The 23,968-nt window shown below is 42.8% G+C and overlaps 1 protein-coding gene across 16 annotated transcripts in view; it reads left to right on the forward strand.

Annotated features, from left to right (window-relative positions):
* EPB41L2 (erythrocyte membrane protein band 4.1 like 2) overlaps nucleotides 1–18,930 on the forward strand; it is a 207,876-nt gene extending 188,946 nt beyond the window's left edge. For all 16 annotated transcript variants that reach the window (XM_059177541.1, XM_059177546.1, XM_059177551.1 and 13 more), the window contains 2 exons: nucleotides 3,171–3,280; nucleotides 17,658–18,930. In XM_059177541.1, the coding sequence (XP_059033524.1) occupies nucleotides 3,171–3,275 (105 nt within the window). In that variant the 3' untranslated portion in view covers nucleotides 3,276–3,280; nucleotides 17,658–18,930. The remainder of the gene's footprint in view (nucleotides 1–3,170; nucleotides 3,281–17,657) is intronic.
* Nucleotides 18,931–23,968: the final 5,038 nt, after the last annotated feature.

Raw genomic sequence — 23,968 nt, forward strand, 5'->3', positions numbered from 1 at the left:
AGCTATTTTCTTTTATAACAACTTGAAGGAAAGGAAATGTTCAATTGACCATCTCAGCTGGGAAGTCAGAACAGATGAGAGTTACCCAGCTTTAAACACAACACTGAACTCAGGAAAGAGAATTTTAGAGAACAGAACTACTCATTTAAAAAAAAAAAACAACCCAGAAAAAACCAAAAAAACTCAAGTCTCTGTGACCAGAGAGAAATAGATTTTATTCTCTGCCTGTAAGGAAAACTACATTCTATAAACCCCTGTACATGATTTTCCTTCCATCTTTCCTGATGTATTCTTTTTATTTCTTGAGAGCTATTGGAGGTTAAAGTGTTGCCCTGACTCTGAATTTGGACTTTATAGTAGAGATTCCTAGTAGTTGACTAGGACCTGTGTCTGTTTGCCATGGGAAAATGAATGACCTTGTGGAAACCAAGTCTCCTGTTCCCCAGATAGAGGATTTCTTCTCTGCTGAGACAGTTTTGAGCTCCTCTGATCTAAGTCGGGCAAACTGTTCTTTTTCCCTTTGGGACTCTAGATCGGCCAGTGTTTATTGAATTCGTATGGTGTGAGAGGTGGGAGCCCACGTTCTTTGGCATGATGGAAAGTGAAAATCAAGGTCTTCTCCCAGCCTTTGTTTCTTTCACCTTGTCTTTCCATTGAACCTGTGCACTCTCTGGCTTTCTGATGCCATGTTTTCCTTTCAAGGATTACTCTTGGGTGTTAATGTGCATTCTTGTCTTTTGGCCTTACTGCCTCTCAATAGCAAATAAAGAAAACACAGTTCGAAATGTAGGTACCAAAATAACACATACTCCTGACTCTTAGATTAAGGACAAACCCGCAGCTCTACCTGTGACTACAGGGACACGACCTTGTTTGTGTGATGTGGTGCTTTAGCACATTTTCAGACCGAGGGCAGATACCCACATGACAGAAAAGGTATTTGACTTTTCATAACTTTTTCATGTTTAATTATAAGATGCATCAACTGTTTTGAGTCCGTTTACTTGTGGCTTCTGGTATTCTTGTCCCGGGAGCTCGTGAACTCCCTGTCTCCTTACAGCCTATAATGAGACCGTGGAAGTATTTAAAATTAGAGGGAAATCACTTCCCTGCCAAAAACAGAAGCCGATCACATAGTGACTTGAATATCATTGACCCCCTTTTCAGCTCCTTGCTGTATATTAGAAGAATTTTAATATTGGAAAGAAACCCTTCCTCTGAGCAAGATAGGAAAAAGGGAATCGTGCTATTTGAGACACTGGCTTTGCAGGAGTTCACCCTGTGTGTATCCTGACGCTCTGCTCCGCACCAGGGATCTAGGACACTGCGCTAACTCCCCAGAGTGTCTGACTCTTTCCAGTAAAATAACTTCTCAGTTTGGCAGGAGCATGTGAGAATTTTCTCAGTCTTTACTGTTGCCATCATAAATTAACATTTCACAGTATTTAATTTCATATACTGATATTACAGAATGATCAGAATTAATGTACATGGATTTCAAATGTGTTTGAGGACAATTAAACTGTTTTTGGTTTTCCCTACTTTTCTGCTAATTAGAGCCTGTTTCACACATGTTCCCTTCCCTTGGGCATCATTTGTATTTCCCCTTTGACATTTGTACTGGTTTAATGTAGGCAGATCCTTGTAATGAACGTGAGTTAAAAAGTATGTGACAAGCTGTCTGTAGCTACATTCGGCTCCTATCAGAGCTGTCGCTTTCCCAAACTGGATTCCAGAAACTGATGTGGAGTAGTCCATTTTGTTGGTTCCAATCGCTCACGTCCCTCTGAACACACACATCCAGAGTGACTTGGCTGTACTCTGTCTCCCATCCCCACCACAGATACCTGCTGACACCTCCCAACCTCCTCCCCTGCCCCAGCCCACTCCCACCCTCCAGCCTGCCTGCTCCCGCCACCCAACAGACAGTTGTGCTGCTCTCCTGGGAGAGTCCCCTGTTTGAGCTCACTCTTGTCCTGACACCAGTGGGTCACCAGAGTTCATTCCCTAGTGGAAATTTAAGTACCCTCAAGTATCTTCCAAGCTTCTGTGTAAAAATTTTTTGATAAAACCAACTTCTTTTTCTATAGCTGTACCTTTGTGTGTGTGTGGACTCAGGCTCCAGGTTTTGTTCCATAACCTTTCAGCTGGCAGGAAGCATACCGCAAGTAAGAAATGTGGTCGTCCCCTTAGGCAGATGATTCCTGAGAAATAGGAAAAATTACACTGCTGCTCTCAAAGGTGTAGTTTCTATATGAGATCTGATGCTGTCTTTCCTCGAAGACTTTTTTTTTGTTTTAGACGTCGTTCCTAGATTTTGAGTGATGTTCTGTGGTGTTTCGCTTTCTCCCCAAGACATCTTGAAATATCTTTTGCCTCAGAAAAAAATAGGATTTTTCCACTTTGTCACATCACTCATACATAGTTTACTTTCTTTTTTTTTTTTTTTTTTAAAGATTTATTTATTTATTTATTTGACAGAGAGAAATCACAAGTAGTCAGAGAGGCAGGCAGAGAGAGAGAGAGGAGGAAGCAGGCTCCTTGTTGAGCAAAGAGCCCGATGCGGGACTCGATCCCAGGACCCTGAGATCATGACCTGAGCCGAAGGCAGCGGCTTAACCCACTGAGCCACCCAGGCACCCCCATAGTTTACTTTCTGATAAAATACAAAGAAACTTTCCTTCCTGACTGTCTGGTCTGGGAAGAGCCCATGAGGTGTGTGGTTGGGGGGACAGTGGGGGGCATCCTGCTCCCTCCCCACAGCCTAGCAGCAAGATGGCCTTGAGCATGACTTGTTGACCTCTGCACCTTTGGTGGTTTTTAACTGTAAAACAGAGCCCTACACTTGCTAAAGAGCGGTCTCTCTTGCTTCACTTTGCTGACTGTGTGTCCCCATTGCTGCTGCTCTTTTTATTGTTCTCGTTTCCCTTACATGCATCCTTATTTGAAAAGCCTGGAAAATGGAAACTGGGGGAAATGAGAAGCTTCTCTAAAATGAATATGAGCCCATTTCATGTCCCTGCTTCCTCAAAGCAATAAAACCATGTTTGCCGGAGATGGAGTCCCGGTTGATTGGCATCCGTGTGTTCCACCATCCCGCGAAGCAGCTCCCCCCCCACCGACCCCCCCGCCATCTCCCTGCTCACGGCGCTCTCTTCTGACCCTGGCAGGCGCTGGCCCAGGCCATCCGGGAAGCCCGAGAGCAGCACCCGGACATGTCAGTCACAAGAGTGGTGGTGCACAAGGAAACGGAGCTGGAGGAAGGGGAAGAGTAAGGAAGGTAAGAGAGGCTGTATCGCCCGGGACCTCTGTCCTGGCCGTTCATGCACCTCGCCCTGCCCAGTGACAAGAAATGTACTTCTCCATCACGCTGTTTCCTGTGGTCCATATGAGTCTTCAGACTTCATTAGCCCAAGTTCCTCTGCTTACGTTCCCTGCATAAAATTATAAACTCTGTTGACCGATGGGAATGTGATGTTATTAACCACCATGTTTTGAAAACTGCTAGTAATTGACATTTCTGTGTTGTTTTACTACCTACCAAGTACATCAGTGTAAGTTTTCTTTATTAACGTTCACAGTGACCCTTTGAGGAGGGTGCTACTGCCTTCATTTAAATGAGGCATTTTTGCTATAGGGGGCACAAAAGGGAGTAGAGTTAATTCCCTTAAATATACACAAAGAATTGTATATCAGAGAATGAACCATAAAGGAAAAGATGGCTTTGGCTATAAAAATTTAAAACTTAAAGGATAAAATGACAAAGTTCAAGATACCTGGCAGAGAAGGAGTCAATATCACGACTCTATCACTAACTCTACTGTCTCATCAAAAAATTCAAGCACTCAAGTAGAAAAATGGGCAAAGGATTAATCCAGTAACCCAGAGAGAAGCTAAGTGAACAATAAGTAAAAAATGTTCAGCCTCATTATGGTTTAAATCAATACAAATTAAAAATTCAGTGTGTAAGTTTTCACTTATAAGCCTGGCAAAGTTTACGTTTTTAGCTTGTGTTGGGGAGGTTGTAAGAGAGAAAATGATACTCTTCTGCTTTATAAACTAGTAATACTTCCTGGAGGACAGTTTAGCAAAGCCCACATTAAGCATGCCTACCATTTAAACCCGTGTTATCAGAAATGTGTAGAAAGGCTTACAAGAGTATTTCTTACAAGAGTATTTCTCACATCTTTGTTAGTATGCATAAAAATCTAAATGGTCCACAGTAAGGATTGCTTATGCCTTAATGCTGCTTCTGTGTGATGACAAAAACATAGCCATTAAAAGTTATGCTAAAGAGTTACTAGTGAAATGAGAAATTTTCAGAATTATGTATGTATTTAAAAAGTAAGTTTTATTGCATAGCATGTATACCAAGATTATCTTTTTGTTTTAAAAATGATCTGTACACTGACTGGTTGATAGCCCACAGGGCAGGCCACAGACGACTGCACATCTTCCAGCTTGGGGTTAAGCCAAGTGCTTTTCCGTCACAGGAGGTCATGGCTCCCACCATTGCAACAGCTGAACTGATTGATAAGAAATGACACCTGACTTTCTTGTTCTTACTGATCTTCATAGATTGTGCATACTAGTCCTTTGTTAATTTTTATGTGTTGTGAATATCTCCAGGTTTGTGGTTTGTCCTTTATTTTCAGTATAGGTCAGTATAGTTGTTCGTATATCGAGGTATCAAGTGTAGTTATTAATGGAAGCTTATATAGTTCAATTATCATGCTTTTCTTTATGGCTTATGCTCTTTCCATACCCCGGGGTGTTAGGGATACTGTTGATCCAGGTATTTGAATGTTGCCTTTCACAGATCAATTCTTAATCCATAAGAAATTGGTTTTTCTGTGTGGTGAAAAACAGCACTGTTTTTTACTTTTGTTTCCTTGAAAAGTAGCCAGTGCGTGGGGGGGTTTCTGAGCACTTTAATTTCCATTAGTCCGTGTGTCTGTCCTTGCTTTAATGCCAGACTGTCTAAATTACTATACCTTTAAAATGAGTCTTGGTATCTTGGTATCCCCAGCTGTGTTTTTTTTTTCTTCAGGAGTGTCTTGTCAATTCTGGGCTAAAGCTTTCCGTTGCATTTAAACTTCAGAATCAGGTTGTTGGGTTCTAAGATGACCCTGTGGTATCTTCATTAGAGCTGCATGTGGTTTGTAGCTCACTATGGTGAGAATTACATCTTTATGATGTAAAGTATTTTTCCCCACAAGCATAAAAGATCCCTCTTCATTTATATATGGCATTTTTAAATGTCTCCCAATAAAGTTGTATAATTTTTTAACCCAAAAGAGGTCTTATAAATCTTTTCTAGCTGTTGCTAGTATAGGAAGATACCAGTGACTTTTTAATATTCGTCTTGTATCTAGCAACCTTACTCTTTATATGTTAGATGCTGTTTTCAACACAGGGTGTACAAAAGGCCTACAAGCAGAAATCTTTAAAATTTGAGCACAAGCAAAATATCCATTTAACTGAATAAATGTGCTCTGTTATGTGCAAGGCTGAGCACTCTTAGCTAGCCGTCAGAAGATCAAGTGCTCTAATCTTGCTGGATCTCAAACTAGGTGACATTGGGCAAGTCAGCAGGGCTGGTCCAATCCACCTTTACTAATTCACAGGACTTACTATAAGAATATAATAAGAGTATATATAAGAATATTATAAGAATATAAAATAATATTTTAAGAATATAAGTAACGAATGAGAAAATTTAGTGTTATGCAATTATAAGTATTTTTCCTGAATTATGTTAATCAGGAACATAGGACAAAAATTAGTGGCCAATGTGAGCATTACCAATACCCACTTTCATTGTGGCATTTTAATAAGTTATAAAGTAAGTTAGTTATATCCGTTATTCCTAGCACCCTTTCCTCATTTTTGCAGTGGGCATGCGTGTACACACATACAGCCTGTGAAGTTTGCCTATCTCAGAGGACACCGTTTTAGGCAGCCCTGCTAAACAGATTTAGGCAGTTAAAATGTAAATTCGCATGTAAGGCCAGCAAACTAGATAAATGTGGAAAAATTCATTCATCCATTCCAAAAAACATGAGAACCAAAGTGTCAAGGGTAGAGCTGAGCACTGAGGATGCAAATGGTCAAACTGGGAAACAAACAAACAGGATCCCCTTCCTCGGGAAAGGATCCGGTCTGGGAGGGGAGGTGTAAATATTAAGAAACAAAATGTAATTTGCAAATGTGATAAATGCTCTGAAGGAAGTAATGCGATAGGAGAGAACCAAATAGATTTACGCTGCTGTAAATTTAAGCTTTCCCTTGAGAAAGCGAGTTTGCGGTAAGATCTGAAGGACAAATAGGAGTTACCCCGGTGTCTGAGTCCTCACAGCACCCCGCCTCCTGCTGGCTGCCGCTTGTGCTCGAAGACTTTCCTTCGCTGGTGCCTGTCAGGGAGGATGAGTGCATGTGCCGCATCGGTTACTCGCCGGCTGCCCCATCAGGGTCCCACAGAGGCAGCAGGTGGGCCAAGGCCAAGTGCAGGCCTGTCACTGAACGCCAGAAAAGAAGAATAAGTACTTACTGGTGGTATAGCCGCCCCATCTCCCCTTCTCTGACATGAAAAGTTCTCCTCCTGATCTGACCTGACCTCTTCCTTTGGAGGAGCTCTGAGCTTTGGATGAAGCACTGAGAGTGGGAGGCGAGGGCAGTGCACAGAAAGGTGGTGGAGGAAGACCCACTGAGGGCCGAGCCTCCCAGGGCTTCCGCTCTCAGCTGGGTGCCGACCACGGGGAGGCCCAGAGGAGCTGCCACAGACTCCATGAGAAAGGAAACATGCTTCAGAGGAGTACTTGACTTGTTCTGAGAAGGACTCCTCCCTTCCCAGTTCATCCTAAATGCATGTTTATGAGCCCGCAGCTAGACACAACACGTCCGTGGTCTTGTCGCCACTGGAATGGTGCTCCTCAAGAGTTCCCATGAGGAAGAAGAGTCCTGCTTGCTGGTTTGGGCTGCAAGGCCTCAGAAAGGACAAGCCCAGGATGGGGAGCTGGCGACTTTGCTTCAGTTGGCTCCATCCCCTTTCTGCACCCAGACTTCAAATAAGTCCCAGTGACTCCTGGAGTCATCACTGATGTGTAGGATAAAGAGCAAACAAGGCCTCCTTTACAGCTGAAAGTGTGAGCCACCAAAGGAGGAAATGATGGGGGAGCAGTGTCTCATCTGCTCATGTATTTTACTCTTGTTGTTGTTGTTGTTGTTGTTGATTATACCAGTATATACGGAATGCCCATTGGGTGTCATCTATTTACCATGAAGGTTCACACCAAACAAGGTCTGCACTCAGCAGTAAATCATGGTAGCAGGGTACAGTCTCTGCCTTGAGGATGTGTTCTGAGCTGCGTTGGGTGGGAACAGAAAGGCAAGATCTCTACATTAGGATGGGGTGTCAGATGGCTTCTCACTGGAGCTTTTAGGGGAGTAGGAATAGCTCAGGGAAGAAAGGCACGGAAAGGGGCACTCCAGGCCAGAGCTGGTTCTCTGCTCCCGAGAATGGGGCAGAATCAGGCATGTCTGGGCTGCAGGGCATGTGTTGGAGGAGCGCAATGGGAGTGGCCGAAGCCCGACTCTGAAGAGTCTTACAAGCCAAAAGCTGAAGTTCAGCTCTACTTGGAGAAGCAAAGAGACACAACACCTCGTGTACTGGGGAGATGATAAGGGGATAGAGGTCTGTGACTTGGTGACTGTTGGCATGGGGATATGTAAGTTTGTGATTTGAGAAGATGGCCAAGCAGGGGAGGATCCCAGGCTTCTGGCATGAGCAAATGAGTGGGTGGTGGGGAGCTGTAATTTCAATCCTGGGATACAGGTGTTGGTTTTCACAGGACCTGTGCAACATGGCCAGTCTTCTCAGCTCAGCTGTCTTAAAGCACAGGTTTTGTTCTATTTTTTGTTCTTGGTAGTGTAGGAGAACACACCTGCCATGGCATTATGGAGGACGTTTGGAAGTGAATCTGTAAGGGCCTGTCTTCTGCACATGGCATGGTTATTTGGAAAGTTACCAGATAGTCGGAGTGTTAAGAGGAAATGCAGCATCGCAAATCTGCTGGGTTCAAATCTATTTCGTAGTATGTGACCTGCCAAGTTCTTCACGTTTCTATTCCTCAGTTCTGCCATCTGTGAACTGAGGATAATAGAATTTATAGAAGAGTTTGTTTCCAAGGCACGCTGTAGCATATCGAGTCAGCTATAGGAACCATTTTTGCTCCTAGGAATAAATTAAACATTGGAATATCCTTCCCCAGGGGTGTTGAGTTTGAGGTGCACGTGAAATGGCTACATGGGGAGGTCCAGGAGGTCGCCAAGAGCTTTGAGAGAAATCAAAACAGGTTTGGAGCTGAAGGTAGAGGTTTGAAAGTCATCTGAATGTGTCACCTAGTGAGGAAGCCTTTGGTTTGAGGGATGTTACCCTGGACCAGGTCAGAGGAGATGCAGGAGGGGGAATGGGAAAATAGGAAGAAAATGCGGAGGAAACACTGTCACGAAAGTTGCCGAAGACGAGAACTCCAAGAAGGAGAGAGTAATTAAGTCTTGAATATTAAATCAAGTGAACACGTCCTCTGGAATTGTTGGTATAGAATCAGCCTGGGACTTGGTCAGAGCCACGTCAGGCAGGTAGTGGGAATGGAGCCCTGTCCCATGTTGAGGAAATTGGACTTTTACACGGAAAGTACTTTCAGGAAGCTCTCTGTGCTATCGGGCATTTGTGAATACCAATTTCTACATAAGATAATGTTGTCTTCAAGCTAACATTTCCGAGTCAGGGTGATATTCAGAGTTTCAAGATGAACTTGAGATCCAGACAGGAAATTAGCATTTGCTGTCTAACTGACTCGCAGGAGAACAGAGCCACATTGGCTAGACTGAGTTCTTGCTCATCACGAGCTACTTATTCCCATGTGGGCCCTGATGAGCCTGACTTTGTATCTGAAGAAGAAGCCCCAGCCTGTGGACTTCCAGTTCAGGAGCCAGGAGTTTTTCAGGCATATCACATGCCTTGCATTTTTATTTTATTCTCCTTGGCTAGTTGTACTAGTCTTGTACCTAAAATTAGCATTAGTTTTCAATGTAGATTAATCAAGCCTAAAATGCAGATTTACATATAGCCCTGAAAAGCCATTTTAGATTTAGTGGCTGTCAGGCACAGGTACTTTTCACTTTGGCATGCTGTGGAATGTTCTGCTTCATGTTTATAAATCTGACAGGTGCTTTCCATGAGTCAGTTCCAACATATTTGAACCACCCCACAGAAGAGGCACTGGACGCCACCACTGTTGTGCACTTGTTCGCACAAGAGTCACAAATTCTCCAGGGTTTGCTCTTGGGCAAGATTATTATCAACTCTTGTTTTTGCAAATAGAATTATTGTTATTGGGGCTCTCTTTCCTGGTAATAACAGAAGCGATTATTATTTTTAAAAAGAGCTAGGAGAAAATGTAAATGATCCCTAATTCCTCTGCTCCTAGAGTTAGATAATCCCTTTTCACAGTGTATGTATGTGTGAACACATCCACGCCCACGCCCGCCTCTGTGGGCTGAGCTGGGACTGTCGATTCTGTGCTCTAGCCTGTTTGCTCCTCCCCCGGCAGTGCATGGGAGAGAACCTTCCCCGGAAGCCTCAGCCGTTGAACAGACACGTGAGGATTTACGTGACCCCTGTTAATGGGCGTTTAGGTTATTCCTCCGTTGTCACAATTCAGCACGCAGCTGCAAAGGTCATACTCGTGTGTACATTTTGGGGCACGGATTTCATCGTTTTCGTGGCAAATGTTTTCTCCTGAAAGGTTTGAAGAAGTTGCAGTGTATGAACATCCCTATTGCCCCACAGTTTGTCTGAAGCTAAGGATTATAAAACATTTAAGAAATCCTTGCCCATCTAGTGAGGAAAGAGCATTTGTTCCCCTCATCTCCTTTTTTAATTGTGAGGAAAGAGCGTTTTGTTTTCATTGCTAGTGAGGCTCAAACACACACACATACACACACAATTTTATTTCTTTTGATTTGTCAGTTCTATCCCATTTTTCTGTTCAGGTGTTAATTATCTTATCTCGGACAGATTTATTAAGGTTACTAACCCTTTCATCCCAAATGTTTTGTATTTTCTCTAGTTTTTCATTATTATTGAGAATTAAAAATAGCACCAAGCTGGGGGAGGGAGGGCGAAGGCCAGACAAAATCAACAGATTGGAGGCATGAAGGTCGCAGCCAGAGTTTGGTTTCTTTGGGCCCAAACAGTATTTTTTAGAATTTGAATTAATGAACAGTGCCTAAAACAGGAAGGCACCAACTGATTTCAGAACCATCAGGAGCTCCAGTGGCATTGGGCCTGCCCTCTCGCATGGCGGCGGCACCACCCTCGGACAACAGAAGAGCCCTCCCGAGCCACCTGTGTCTCCTCAGGAGGCCCTGGGTACCCCATCTCCCTGCTCACGTGTTCACCCACCTGGCCTCTGAGGGGTGGGCGTGGTGATCGTGACTTTATTATGCCTTAGGCTGGATGAGGGCATATGGAGAAGTATGAAAATCAGAAGAATATTTATTATAAACAGTTTAAATTACAGCCTCTTCTCTCCCCACCAGCCCCCCAAAAACTCTTTTTCAATGAGGAAGTAGAATCCTGGAGAATAAAGTAATCGGCATCAGTCCCTTATACTCAGGACTCCTAAATGCCATCCATGTGCGGAGCTCAAGAGAGTTTCATCTGTCTGAAGAACCACAAAAGTCGGTCATCCCAGATACTATTTTCTAAATGTGTAAATTTGTGGTGGCATTAGGAGGGAATTTTGCAGTGGTAACCAAGTAGTGTGTGTTTAAGATATTCCTGACCCCATGACGATTACATTAGAGGACCTGTTAGCCCTACATTTATTTAATTCTCATGATCAAAATAATTCCATTAGCCTTAGAGCTAGTAGAGTGTCTAGACTTGTCAGGTATGATAGCCAGTCCTCACCTGTGCTATTTGAAACATGGCTCTTCCAAACTGAGATGTGCTATAAGTAGAATATAACATACTGGATTTGAAGATGTTAGAAAAATAGTGTAGACTAATAATCTAGAGATTTGGGTCTAGAGATGAACTCTTTTGAGTTCCACTAAACTTCTATTGAAGGAAAACACAAAACAAATATTTGGTGAGTTCTGTTCATATATGGTTTCAAAGGTCCCCCCCCCCAAAGATAACGGTTTTGATACTGTTTTTGAAGTGCAACTTTTATTTGATGCTTTATCAGATAAAATGTTTTCTCATCTCTTTATCTTATGAACCTAAGATCGATACAGGCTTAGCTAGAATACGGTATACTGAGTGTAACCTTATTCTTGTCCATTGGTTACTTAAAAGAACCTTTAAGAGTTTGTAAATGCTCTCATATCACATTCCTGTGAGATTTATACCTAGCAGAATGAACCAGAAGATCTTACACTAGCTTTAGGGCCAGATATTAACTACGCGTAGAAACCTTTGTCAGGGCTCTCAGCGATTTGGGAAAGCCATTTTAAAAAAGAAGGCAGAGTCATCCCCGGATATGATAGATGTAGTTACTTAACAAAAGAACAGAAAAAGGAAACCGCAAACTTTCCACTTCAATCAGCAGGTGTAAGTAATGGGGAAGACTGGTGACAGTGCTTCCTGCCTGTGAAATACAATTGTTTGTTTGTTCCCCCGCCCAAGGCCCTGCACTCTCCGTTCTTGCCTTTGCAGCTCAGTCCCTAGCACCTTCATCTGTAGATTCGTCAGTGCTGACTCCTGTCAGGACACCATGCTTGGGGCACTCTGGTAGCTCTGGTGAGCAAGAGATGAACCCATGAGAACCTGAATGCAAAGAACATAGAGAGTCAAATGTAGTGTTTGGGAAGCCTTGATGAAGGACTGTGAAAGTTGATTGAAATTTCTGATGGGTAAATCCGAGACCTCCCCAGAAAGGTATCAGGGAAGCCTCTCTCCGCAGAGTGCCGGGAGGGGATTCGAACGTGCGGAGGTACGCAGAGCGGAAGAAGCTTGCCCGAGAAGCAGTGGCAGGGGTGGCAGGGAGAACAGCTCTCGCGTGTGGCTGTGTGTTGAGTTCCCAGCAGGGCTGGAAAGAGCACAATATAGTTGGCACTCGGAGGAGGCCGAGACAGTGGCGGAGGAACCCTGGTCCAAAACCTACATGTGAGTCGGACGCATATGAGAGCCCACGCGAGAGCCTCTTGAGACCACAGAGGCGCCCTAACAGCATTAATATGTTCAGGCCAAATAAGCGATGCAAAATTATTTCCCTGAACTATATGTTGAATGGGTGCTGTTTTTCATTTGGCCAAAAAGAAGAAAACACTCGACTTAATGTTTCGCTCTGAATTCAGCAGGCACACAGATCTGTGAGAAAAGGAAAGGAGGGTGATACACGAGGGATGGCAGACTCTCCACAGGCAGATCCCAAACTTTGTTGTCTCAGGACACTTTACACTCTTAAATATTGCCGAAGGGCCCAAAGAGCTTTCGTTGCTGTGAATTATACATACCAAAAGTTACCGTAGTATAAATAAAAATTATTGAAATTTACCAGATTATAAATGAAACAGAACAAATTAAAAATATTTATGAAAGAGTTCAAAATAATCAGTAAAAGAAGCCTGTCAGAAAAGGCCACATGTACTGTGTGGTTACAATGATATGAAATCCTACAAAAGACAAAGTGATTGAGACAGATCACTGGTTGTCACAGAGCTCCTTGGAAGAGTCTTTAAATACGGGGAAGCTATTGGGCCACCTGGGTCGCTCAGTTGAGCAACTCTTGATTTTGGCTCAGGTCATGATCATGGGGTCATGGGATCAAGCCTTACATTGGGCTCTGTGCTCAGTGTGGAATCTGAGGATTCTCTCTCTCCTCTCCTTCTGCCCCTCCCCTGGCTCGCTTTTGCATGCACACCTACACGCGCGCTTTTTCTCAAGTAAGATCTTTGAAAAAAAAACAATATCGGGAAGCTATCAAGCTCATGGTGGCCAAAATACAATCTCCCAAGATTCTAGTTTTCACCTGCATGCTTGAATTTTATCACTGGCCACAAGTCCATGGTCAGTTGTTTTCCTTGAGATGACAGGCTCGCCTCATTGTCAAGAAAATGCCTGCCTACTAGAATAACAGTTTGTCCATCAGTAATTCTCAAATAAAAAAGGTGTTTATGAAATAAAGGCTTCTTCAATTCCCAGTTCGAGCGTTCCTTTCTTCTCTAGCCATCCGTTGTATGCAGCAGGAGTGTGCTGTGCCCATTTTCCTTTTCATTATCCAGAATGTTAGAAAGACACGAACTCAGCGGATGGGATGTAAGACAGTAATTTTCTGTGTTTCATCCAGGACATCCTTAAGTGAGGCTGGCTTGCCTTCTTTGTTCCTTGTTTCACTGAGAGTGTATGGTGGCAACAAGTCCAGTGACTTCTGGTGCAATTTGGTGCCACCGTCTTGACCTGTGGCAAGATGCTAACAGGTGTGTTCCCCCTTGTTGTTGCGCTATCGGTGAAAATGTCCACACCCCAAAAAGGGCAATTAGTGTCTTAGTGTGATTGTGAAATCTTTTTTTTTTTTTTTTAATGTAATAGCTTTGACTTCACAACCCCCTGAAAAAAGAGTCTCTGTGACCCTCAGGGTCGGCCAAGCACTCTGAGAACCAGTGGTGCTACCAACACTGTAAGAATCGACTTTCCTGGGTTAACCAAATAGAAATTTTTTAAAAGATTTAATCCGTGCATTCATGCATGAGCAGTGAGAGGGGCAGAGAGAGAGAAGCAGGCTCCTCGCTGAGCTTGGAAGCCAGACAGGGCTCTGATCCCAGGACCCTGGGATCATGACCTGATCAGAAGGCAGATGCTTAACCCACTGAGCCACCCAGGCGCCCCCCACCCCTCACCCAATAGAAATTTATTCTACTTGCATTTTTGGATCTAAGACTCCTGTCTTCCCATGGAAATTATGTAAAAAGTGAAAATCAAATGTGCATATTGGAGACCCAAGGAAGAAAGCTTCCCATTAGGAATAACTGACGCCCATAACCATGAACTCTTGTATTTAAAACTGAACACTTGAGTGCATGGATCTCATTTTTATTTAGGAAAGAGTTGGATTGTCTCTCGCATAAATTTTCATATTTTCAAGAACTCTGGCAATACTGCTGCCCTACGGGAATTGAATCTTACTTAATCCAAAGACAAATGTTACGGTTTCTTGCTTTAGTTTAATTATTTTTGGATGAAAGCCGTATTTTTGCATTTTTATTGAGACTCCCCTCTGGATAAGTGCTTTACCACTTACAGGCAGAATTTCTGGTGGCTTGGGTCAAGTGCTTTTTCATGAGTGTACATTTGCAGTTTACTGAGTCAGTTTCTGGAGAAGAGCATGCTCAAACTTAAGCCCCATGCTGGGAGCCCCCATCTCTGGAAACTCGGAAGCTCTGCTTTTCAAATGAAGTCACAGAACCTCTGTGCTTGAGTGTGATTTCCCACTGCTCCTCAGGCACACTAAAATAAATCAGAGTGTTCCAGAACCTTCTGTGAGGACTTAGGGCAAAGTGGGCAATAGGCACATATCCTTGAGGAATTTAGATCTAGAGTGAGAGCTGGGATTGGATGAGACAACCACGCTGAGCTATTCCCATATTGACCAAAAGAGGGGGACAGAGGCTAGTGAACGGGGTTGTGGGAGTTAGAAATGTTCACTGACATTGTATGTAGTGTGTGGGGGGGTACCGATGGAAACAGTGGTTTGGGCTTCTGTTTTTACTTGACCAAAATTCTAATACCTAACATATAATCCACATACTTCAAAGCTGTGGTCTTATCCAAACTCTAGGTGAACATTATGATGTCATCCAAAGGAAAAGCCTAATAATACCTGTCCATTTGTACTGACCAAAAAAAAAAAAAAAAAATGTTCAGCTGTTGTGAATATGAGGAGGAATTCAGGCTTTAAAAAAAAACAAACAAACACAAATATGAAGGGTTTGGGATTTTTATTTTTCTCACAGATACATGCCAGAACAGAAAACATGTAAATGCCTGATGCTTGTGTACCAATGGCATTGGTGGTTCTTTTCTTCTCTCCTTGCCAGCTCAAAAGCCTAGATGTTTACTACTTGCAGGAATATATTTCTATATGTGTTTAAGTACAGAAAGCAGTCAGAAGAGAGGTGGATGGGTCAATTATAAACTTCCTACGATGAATTATTCCCTATTTATCCAGGACATGAGGAATTGGGATGTTCTGAAATGCTGAATATCTAATTAGCTCAGAGTTACACTTGATTTACTGCTTCTTAAAGAACGAGGAAAAAAATGCACTTGAGAGAGGAAAAAAATGCGCTTAACATTAAAATTACAATAAATGTAATTTTCTTTCAGTCTAAAAACTGTTTGGAATTCTAAGAGTGTGTTAAGGTTGTCATTTGTAATACTTATTACCAGAGGAGGAAATTGGTTTCTTTCTTTCTAGTGGTTTGATTGCGAATAAATGAAAGTAAATGACATTTGAGTTTACATGGGTAACTATGTCTTTTTCTCCACGTATATTTCAATAAATGTTGAAGCTCTTTGAAATCAAGATCTCTCATTCAGTTCCTACACACTCCTAATTCCTGTTTACTTGTCTGCTAATGACTTGGAAACAAGTTTAATTTTAGCTTTCTTTTCTAAATTGAAATTTTTTTTATTTTTGGTGAAAACAGATTCAGTGAAATAATGTGACATGGAATCTAGAGGAAATGGAGAATAGGATCCTAAGCTCATTCTTTCTGTGGGTTTCCAGGCACTGGTAACCTGAGGGCTTCCTTTTCTATAATAGAAGCTGGGCATAAGTGGTATCTCTGTTCAAGAACCCAGCAACCAGCCCGCAAAGATCAAGAATAGATCTTGACTGATCGATTCTATGACTGAGGCCGTAGCTAACTCCCAAATCCAATTTGATATGGTAGTTTTATCCATCCCTGATCACCATTCCCAAGTTTCTGTTCATAACTACTAACCTAAAAAGAGACGACATTATCTTTTTTCCATTGATCCGCACCCTGCCCTGTGCCCGCCCCTATAGCCTGCCTAGAATCAAGCAGAAGTCCTAATGAGTAACCAAATAGCCTAAAGCAGGCAACAGGTGAGAGACAATGAATTTGATTAATCAATCTGTCTTATATAATGAAGAGGCTAAAATAATATCTGTGATAATCTCAGTGGTGGGGAGTTTTTCTGTGAAAACAAGACTTTTTAATCTAACCAAAAGAATGTGCATTCTAATTGACTCGGGGGCCAGTGTCCCTTGGAAAGGACCTTAATTACCACCCTCCACTGTCTTCTGCCATCACCTACCATATGCCAAAACTTCAACTAAGAAATGAAAAATTACCTTCTCAAAACCCTTTTCTCTCTCTGGGGTGATGCACCATCTGTATTTTTTTGTCTGCCTCCCTATCCACTCCCATTTTAGTCCTATCTCCTCCCTCCTTCCGTCCCTCCCTCTGATTGTGGCCTCCCCCCCCCCCACCCCCGGGTTCATGCCCCTCCTTTTTCCTTACACCTGTAAAGACTAGTTCACCTATGAGTTTCACTCACCCTGTCCTGAGGTCCCAGACTCCAAACCTGATCGCGCTTCCTGGTACTTTCTTGCCTGTCCCCACCCTCCAATGGTTCTCCTACAGAGTGCCTCTCCATCCACCCTTCGCCCTGGTTTTATTAAAGTCGGAGTCCTCATCACCTAGCCATCCTACATGGCCCTCTTGTCTCTCTCCTGCCCAGCCTTAGCGTCTTCATCAGACTGAAGCTGCAGCCCTGTTTTCAGAACATAAACCAGGCCATGTCAGGCCTTCCTCAAAACCCGCCTCCTCTTCTCCTGAGCTTGTCACGTGCCACGTGGACTCGCTAACCCCTGGCTCTCTGACCTGTATTCGGCCTCTTGCTCTCTACCTTAGGATCACTGCAGCAAACCGACAGCTGGTCTTTCGTCTGAATGCCCTTTCTGACTTCAGTTCTTTTTTTGTCTGTTTGATCACGTCTGTACTCCTCAGTCTGGGATTAAAGAGTAGACCTAATATTTTTTACCCAACCTTCCATTCCTCACCCTATTATTACTTCTCTCCAATAATGCCCATTTCCTCACTATCCTGTCCTCACTCATTCTTGCTCCCCGCCCCCCATACTCTGCATACCCCCACTTAGACATTGCGCTGTCTCACTTCCTGGCCTCTTGCCCCATTCTCTTCTCCTCACCTGCAGCCCCTTTTCTGTTCATTTCAAAGAAGTCAGAATGGACTTTGTTTTTCCTCCTTTACTTGAATCTAACGTTAAAGCCTACATGGGTTTCTCTGTTTGGGACTGTTGATATATGAGTTACCTCTTTTATAATTAACTCTGTGTGCGTGTTCCTATTTGCCAGTATGTTTCTGGTGCTTGTCAGATCTCCACATAGTGTAAGGCCCGCTGGGGTGGCATAGACTTTCCTGCTTGTCTTCTGGTCTACGTGCTATTGACTAGAAGAGTAAATAGAAGAGTAGAACGAGGCAAATAGTAACTGTGGGTCATTTGACTTGGAATTGGATGGCACATTACTTACATTGTTTTTCAAGCCTCTGTCTTGGGAATATTTAAGTCTTCTCTCTCTTTTTTTTCCTCCTAGAAATTCCATTTTTTAAACAACACTCAACTTTGTGAACCTGAAGAATTTTGATCATTCCAAGTCCTAATGCCACACCACTACTCCAGCGAATTTATACTACGACTGGTAACAATGACCAGAAGCCTGAAGAATTAAAATGCCAACAACCAAACCTTACCTTAACAGCTCTGGTCTATACTGTTTCCTCGCATTTTAATACATTATTTTGTTTTATAACCACTTCTAAATATTCTTGATTCTTTCTTCTTCTTCTCTTCTTTCTTTCTTTTTTTTTTAATTAGGAAGTTTTGTTTTTGTTTCCCGTTTACTTTGTGTACAACTACCTGCATTTTATCACTCATTTTGATCAAATGATAGTGAACAAAGCCAGCCCCATGCTGGTAAGGTGCTGTTCACTTGAACAGGTGCTGTTGTGCGGAAAGGAAACTCTGTGACTAATTTCCATAGTGGCTTTCCTGCCTTCCGGATCTTCCCCACTGAATCCTTACCATAAATATTTACGGAGTTTTCAGATTGCAGTAAATATACTGTATGAGAAAATATTAATACAGATTAAAAGCATTTCTTACATCCTGAAAATTTTCTAATGTTTGAGAATTTCATCGGGGCTGTTTTTTATATTGAATCCTTTTCGACTTTCCAGTCCTCTGACTTTCCCCTGAAAGTCAGAGATGCTCCCGACTGGACAATTACGAAGAAGCTCACTGACCACGCACTGTGTTTTGAGACCCTGTCGTGCCACAGTGCCAACGCTTCTCAGACACATGCTCTTCGGCAGCATTCCAGAACCTGGAGGGAGGAAAAAGAGAAACTACTGTTTCTTCCCTTCTACTAAAAATTCAGGCAGCTTAAAACCTTAGTGCTTTCTTTCTTAACATGTCCAAATTTCAAGACTTTCCATTATTTGACCCCTTTGTGTAGCACACTTGCTTTGTATTAAACCTCCTTGTGTACTTGTAAAACTGACTTTCTGTTATCGAGCAGGTGTATCTCTTTCAGATATAGTTGGATGATTCACACAGGTTTGAGGACACTGGGGGAGGAGCAGGGGCTGTGGTGGTGTTTTTGGTGGTTGTAAGGAAGTGAAACCACTTACAGCCAACACCGAAGACCTGATAGGGGCCTATTAACGATATTGAACATGTTTTCCTTTGCTTTTGACCCTATGTATAGTTCTGATGCCAGATTAGATTTATAGCAGCTTCAAGTTGTATTAAATGATATTTTGCTTTCTGTAATACTGTTATAAAATAAAGTTTGTTTATTCTCTAAACTTGCCACTTCTCTTTTTTGCAAAGGTTTAAAAAATAAACTGGACTGATCTTTTCAGGCGAAAGTCTTACTATATGGTGAAATGCAGCATTTTTTAGAACCTGTTGCTTCAATCTTTTATAATTTGCGGCTGCCGCCCGCATCACCAATGCAGAATGGCTAAGGCAGCGCTGAAGGTTCGGATGTCCGTTGTTCGGAGTGCTGGATTCCTCCTGCCTGGGTACACGGTGCCCACCACTGCCTTGCAGATTCTCCAAGGGAAAATCCCGCTTGTTTTCTCTGTGTATGTTTTGTTTTTGTTTTCAGAAAATATTTTCGTTCCACCACCTGAACCCTCCTCTGCTTCAGGTTTTGCTCTACTGTCCGGTGGGCCTCAGTGTATGAAACAGAATGGGTTCTGCCAAGGGGCCGCGTCCATGTCTAGTCGGGGTGTTTCATTATGAAACTTCTGCCCAGACACCTCGGATTAAGTGCTCCATTTTCTTCTACACATTGAAATCATTACACAGCAAATGACCAACAGGGTTCTATTCCATTTTAAAATGTTACATAGGATTCCTCAGGTCATTTAAAGTGAGCATGTTAAATCCAACGTACATGACTGTCTGCTTTGGGATCTGTCCCCACTGAATTATCTCTCACCTTATGAAAGGTCTTTCTCACTTCCTGCAGAAGTATTACAAAAACCACTCCTCTCTGGAGAAGCGGATCTCAGCAAGCCGAGCCTTAGTGACATTAGGGAGCCAAATGTGGCTCTGCGAATCTATTTCTCATCAGAAAGCTTATATGGATAGTGTTCATATTTAAAGCAGAAGTTGGACTTACTAAGAGTTCTTCACAAACCAGATCTGCCCATCCTTCCGGTGATAATGGCCCTGATAAGAAGTGTCCATGGCAACTCCCAGTGAATAGGAAATGCTGTGTTGGATTTGGGCTCAGTTTCATTCAGCTGAGATAGCAGGGTTGGGGCTTGGGGTCCTGGAGACACCTGAAGCACCTGAAGGATTGGGGCTTAGGACCCAAAGAGCAGCTGGGCACCATGTAGATAAGTGATGTCATGTGTAGCTGCAGCTGCAGGACTGCCATTCTGAATATTTTGTAGTTCTTCAAAAGTATTTCCCAGGATATTACCTGGTCTATAAAGTAAGCTTTCAGAACCTCAAATGATAGAATAAGAAAGTAGGTCAACAGTGTTCACTGAGATGAGGGATGTCGGTGTAATTATTTATCTTAAAAGCCATATAATTGCAGGGTGATAAGTAAAAATTCCTTTTGCCTGCATGGGGGTTTTTATAGGCAACATTTTACGTAAGCTTTATAAGCAGTCCTGTGTGGGATGCAGGAAATATCGGTGCGTTTTCCGCAGGTGAGAGCTGGATAAAAAATAAGGTTATTTTTAAAATTAAAATATGTAGAGTTGGTAGATGGTTGGTATTTGACCATCATGAGTGGCTTCTGTTTTATGATACATTGTACATTGCATTATTCATTGCATAGACCCACAGTTCATAGAATGCCTATCACCAAGACTCCAGCAATGATGCGGACTGTAGCCACAACGACTGCCCAACATGGACAAGTATCCCCCTTATTCAAGCACAAAGTTGTTTGATATCTGAACACATAATTGAGAATTCAATTATAGGTAGGGAGGAGTGAGTTGTGGTTCAGATGAAACAAGATTGGCCATTAGTGGATAATTGCTAAAGCCAGGTGATGGTAAATAAGGGTTTATTATATCATCCTGTTAAAATAGTCCCTAATAAATGTTAAAAAAAAAATACCCTAAAGCCCCATAATTTTTTTTAAAGTCCTTCCTCCATGTATTGTTAGGGAAGAATACATCATTCTTCATTGCATGGTGCTCTGGTCAGTTTCCACCTGTTTTCCGTGCTTGCACAAGAGACTGGGACACTGGACTGTCACTGTTGAGACAGTGACCAAAGGGAAGGTACCTTGATGAGTTTTACAGAAGCCAGCCTGGACTCAGATGGATCCTTGCATGCACCCATTCATATGTCTGCTGGGATAAGGCCATAGTGTAGCACCTGCTCCAGAAGATAACACGGCCAGCTGGCAAATCCGAGATGCTGCTCTCCTGACCCTTGACCCCAAGGCCAGAAACACCGACCCTGTGTACAGCTGCAGTGCTAGATTAGATTTATAGCGGCCTCGGGTTGTATAAAGTGATACTTTGCTTCAAATACAAAGGCCTCAGAGACCTGCAGATGGACCTTGGAATCCCCGACTCAGAGTAAACTGAACCATGTGACTTTAATGAAGGCACTTAAATCCCTCTAAAGTGAGGGTACTTCTGCGTCCCAGTGCAGGGATATTCTGATAAACATGTGTGCAATGCCTAGCAGAGCTCCAAGCCCAATAATACCCTCCCAACATGGCAAGCATTGTGGGGGGTAAGCCCACTGTGCACGAGGTGATCTACCCCTGGCAAATTTGTGGAAGATCATTGTCATTCTGAGCTGTGTTGAGGGCTTTCCCCTAGTAGAATTCTGTGCTATTCTAAGGTTACTGGGGAAGCCTGTTGATAAGATTTTGGCTTTGAGTGTATGTGGACCTTACTTCCCCGAGAACCCCACAGTGTCAGGGACATCTTAGGGTCTACTCATGGTCTACCCCGTGGAGGTAGCACAGACTGCAGGCTTCCTAACCACAGACTCTTGGATGGATTTCAAGGGTCTGAATTTGCCCCTAAATATATGCAAAATTGTGGGTGTGTGCACGTTTTTTTTTTTTTTTTTTTTAAGATTTTATTTATTTACTTGACAGACCGAGATCACAAGTAGGCAGAGAAGCAGGCAGAGAGAGAGAGGAGGAAGCAGGCTCCCTGCTGAGCAGAGTGCCTGATGCCAGGCGATCCCAAGTTACCCTGAGATCATGACTTGAGCTGAAGTCAGAGGCTTTAACCCACTGAACCACCCCGGCACTCCCTGTGTGCATGTTTCTTAAGAATAAATACCTGGTTTTCATCTAGTTCTCAAGAGGTTTCTTTATTATCTAAATAAAAGTTAGGAACTTCTGCTCTTAATAATCTGGGTTTGGAAATGTTGGTTTGGGGTTTTGGAGGGGAGGGGGTGGGGAATGGGTGAGCCTGGTTGTGGGTATTAAGGAGGGCACGTATTGCATGGAGCACTGGGTGTGGTGCACAAACAATGAATTTTGGAACACTGAAAAAAATAAAATTAAAAAAAAACAGTGGAAGGAATTTTTAAATTTCCAATCTGTTTGGTGGTAAGTATAAATGAAATATTTTGAATGCATGTTTTCTGTTCTGTTGTTTGTCTCTCATTTTCCAGGGTAATTATCATTGTGTAAATTCTGATAAACTCAGAGGTCTCTTTGGATTAGCACACTAATTATAAAGTCAGGAAGCAAGAATCTCCAAAGAGTATTTGTTCTAAAAATTGTGTTTCTGAACAAGTTAGAAAATTAATTTCCAGAATGTGCTTTAACAGTTATGAATTATGAATTCTGATTTCTGAAACAAAACATTGCCAAGAAGCTTAAGATTTCAAGGAAAAGTTGTTTCTGGTGTATGGGAGTATTTATTTGTTCTTGATTTTCTAATTGCTAATAATTCTAGAAAATGCTAGAGGCTGTTACCTGGTCGAATTAATTACAAGTTTCCTTTTTAAGGGTTCCGAATAATATTGCTGGGTGGGACATACTGTGTGTCCTTCCTAGTCTCATTTTCTGTTTGATCCACTTGTATAGGTCCGTGATGTAGAGGAACCATCAGGCTTGGCAGTTTCCCACTTGATGAGAGAGGTGCAAAGTTAGTATTAACCGCTGTATTTAGCTCTGTTTAAAAAAAATTATATATATATATATATATATGACCCCTGGGTCGTTCAGAGGTTAAGCGTTTGCCTTTGGCTCAGGTCATGATCCCAGGGTCCTGGGATCGAGCCCGCATCGGGCTCCCTGCTCAACCGGGAGCCTGCTTCTCCCTTTCCCACTCCCCCTGCTTGTGTTCCCTCTCTCCCTGTGTCTGTCTCTGTCAAATAAATAAATAAATATTTAAAAAAATATATATGTATATATACATATATATATATATATTTTCCCCCCTTTGGTGAATTTTCACTGAGTATTTGGCAACCTAACAAGAGCATTATTTTATTGATGGTCTCAATATTATATTGACGGTGGGGAAGAGCTAGAGATTCTTTCAGTATTAGAATATTAGAAGTAAGATGAGCCATTATGAGATGGTGTGGGGTTGTGCATGCTTTGGGGGCGCTGGGCTTTGGAGCACGGGATGGAGCAGAATAGAGGCTAGCGTAAGGAGACTGCAGCCGGTCTAGGTGGCAGGAGTGGTGCAGAGGAGCTGAAGCAATCCAGGCCGGAAGAAGATCTCCCCTCGGCTGTGAGTGTCTGAAGAGCAAGTGTAGCTGACAGAGCTTTGGGAAGGATGTTACAGATTGGGTAGCTGTGCCTTCAAGCAGATAGCATGGCCTTTCCATGGGAAAACATGTTTCTGTTTCTCTCTACATACAAAAACTATGAATCCGCTCAGGATTTCATTGGAAATTAGTCTCAACAGCAACAAAAGAAAGGGATCTTGCTTTGAACTCTTTGGTTATGCTTATTGCTGCACATGTATGTGGAGCTCATCTGTTATCACCACAGCTGGGACGCATTTTCCCTGGGCAGGAAGAGACGGTGGACTGGCCTCCACCAGAATCAAAAGCCAGACTCCCGTCTTTCCAGAAGAAGGTGGAGCCAACCCTGGTGGCCAGCTGGGAAGACGATGCATCCTTTCACGCCTTCTGTTAAAGAAAGCATTTTTACACAAGCTGATTTCCATCAGGGGCTAAAAAGAGATCCCTCCCAGAACTGATAGAGTATTATTATTCCTTCCATATGGCACGAACGCTGTTATTTTAAATTACCTCTGTCTGAAAGCCCCAGCAGACAGTTCCACTGTAATCAAATGCAATAAAACACAGAATGAGTGTCTTCAAACACTGAGTTCTACATGAGGCAAGAAGGGCAAATGGAGACTAATGACTCTGGAT

This window comes from Mustela lutreola, chromosome 6 (assembly GCF_030435805.1).
Source record: "Mustela lutreola isolate mMusLut2 chromosome 6, mMusLut2.pri, whole genome shotgun sequence".
Lineage (NCBI taxonomy): Eukaryota > Metazoa > Chordata > Mammalia > Carnivora > Mustelidae > Mustela > Mustela lutreola.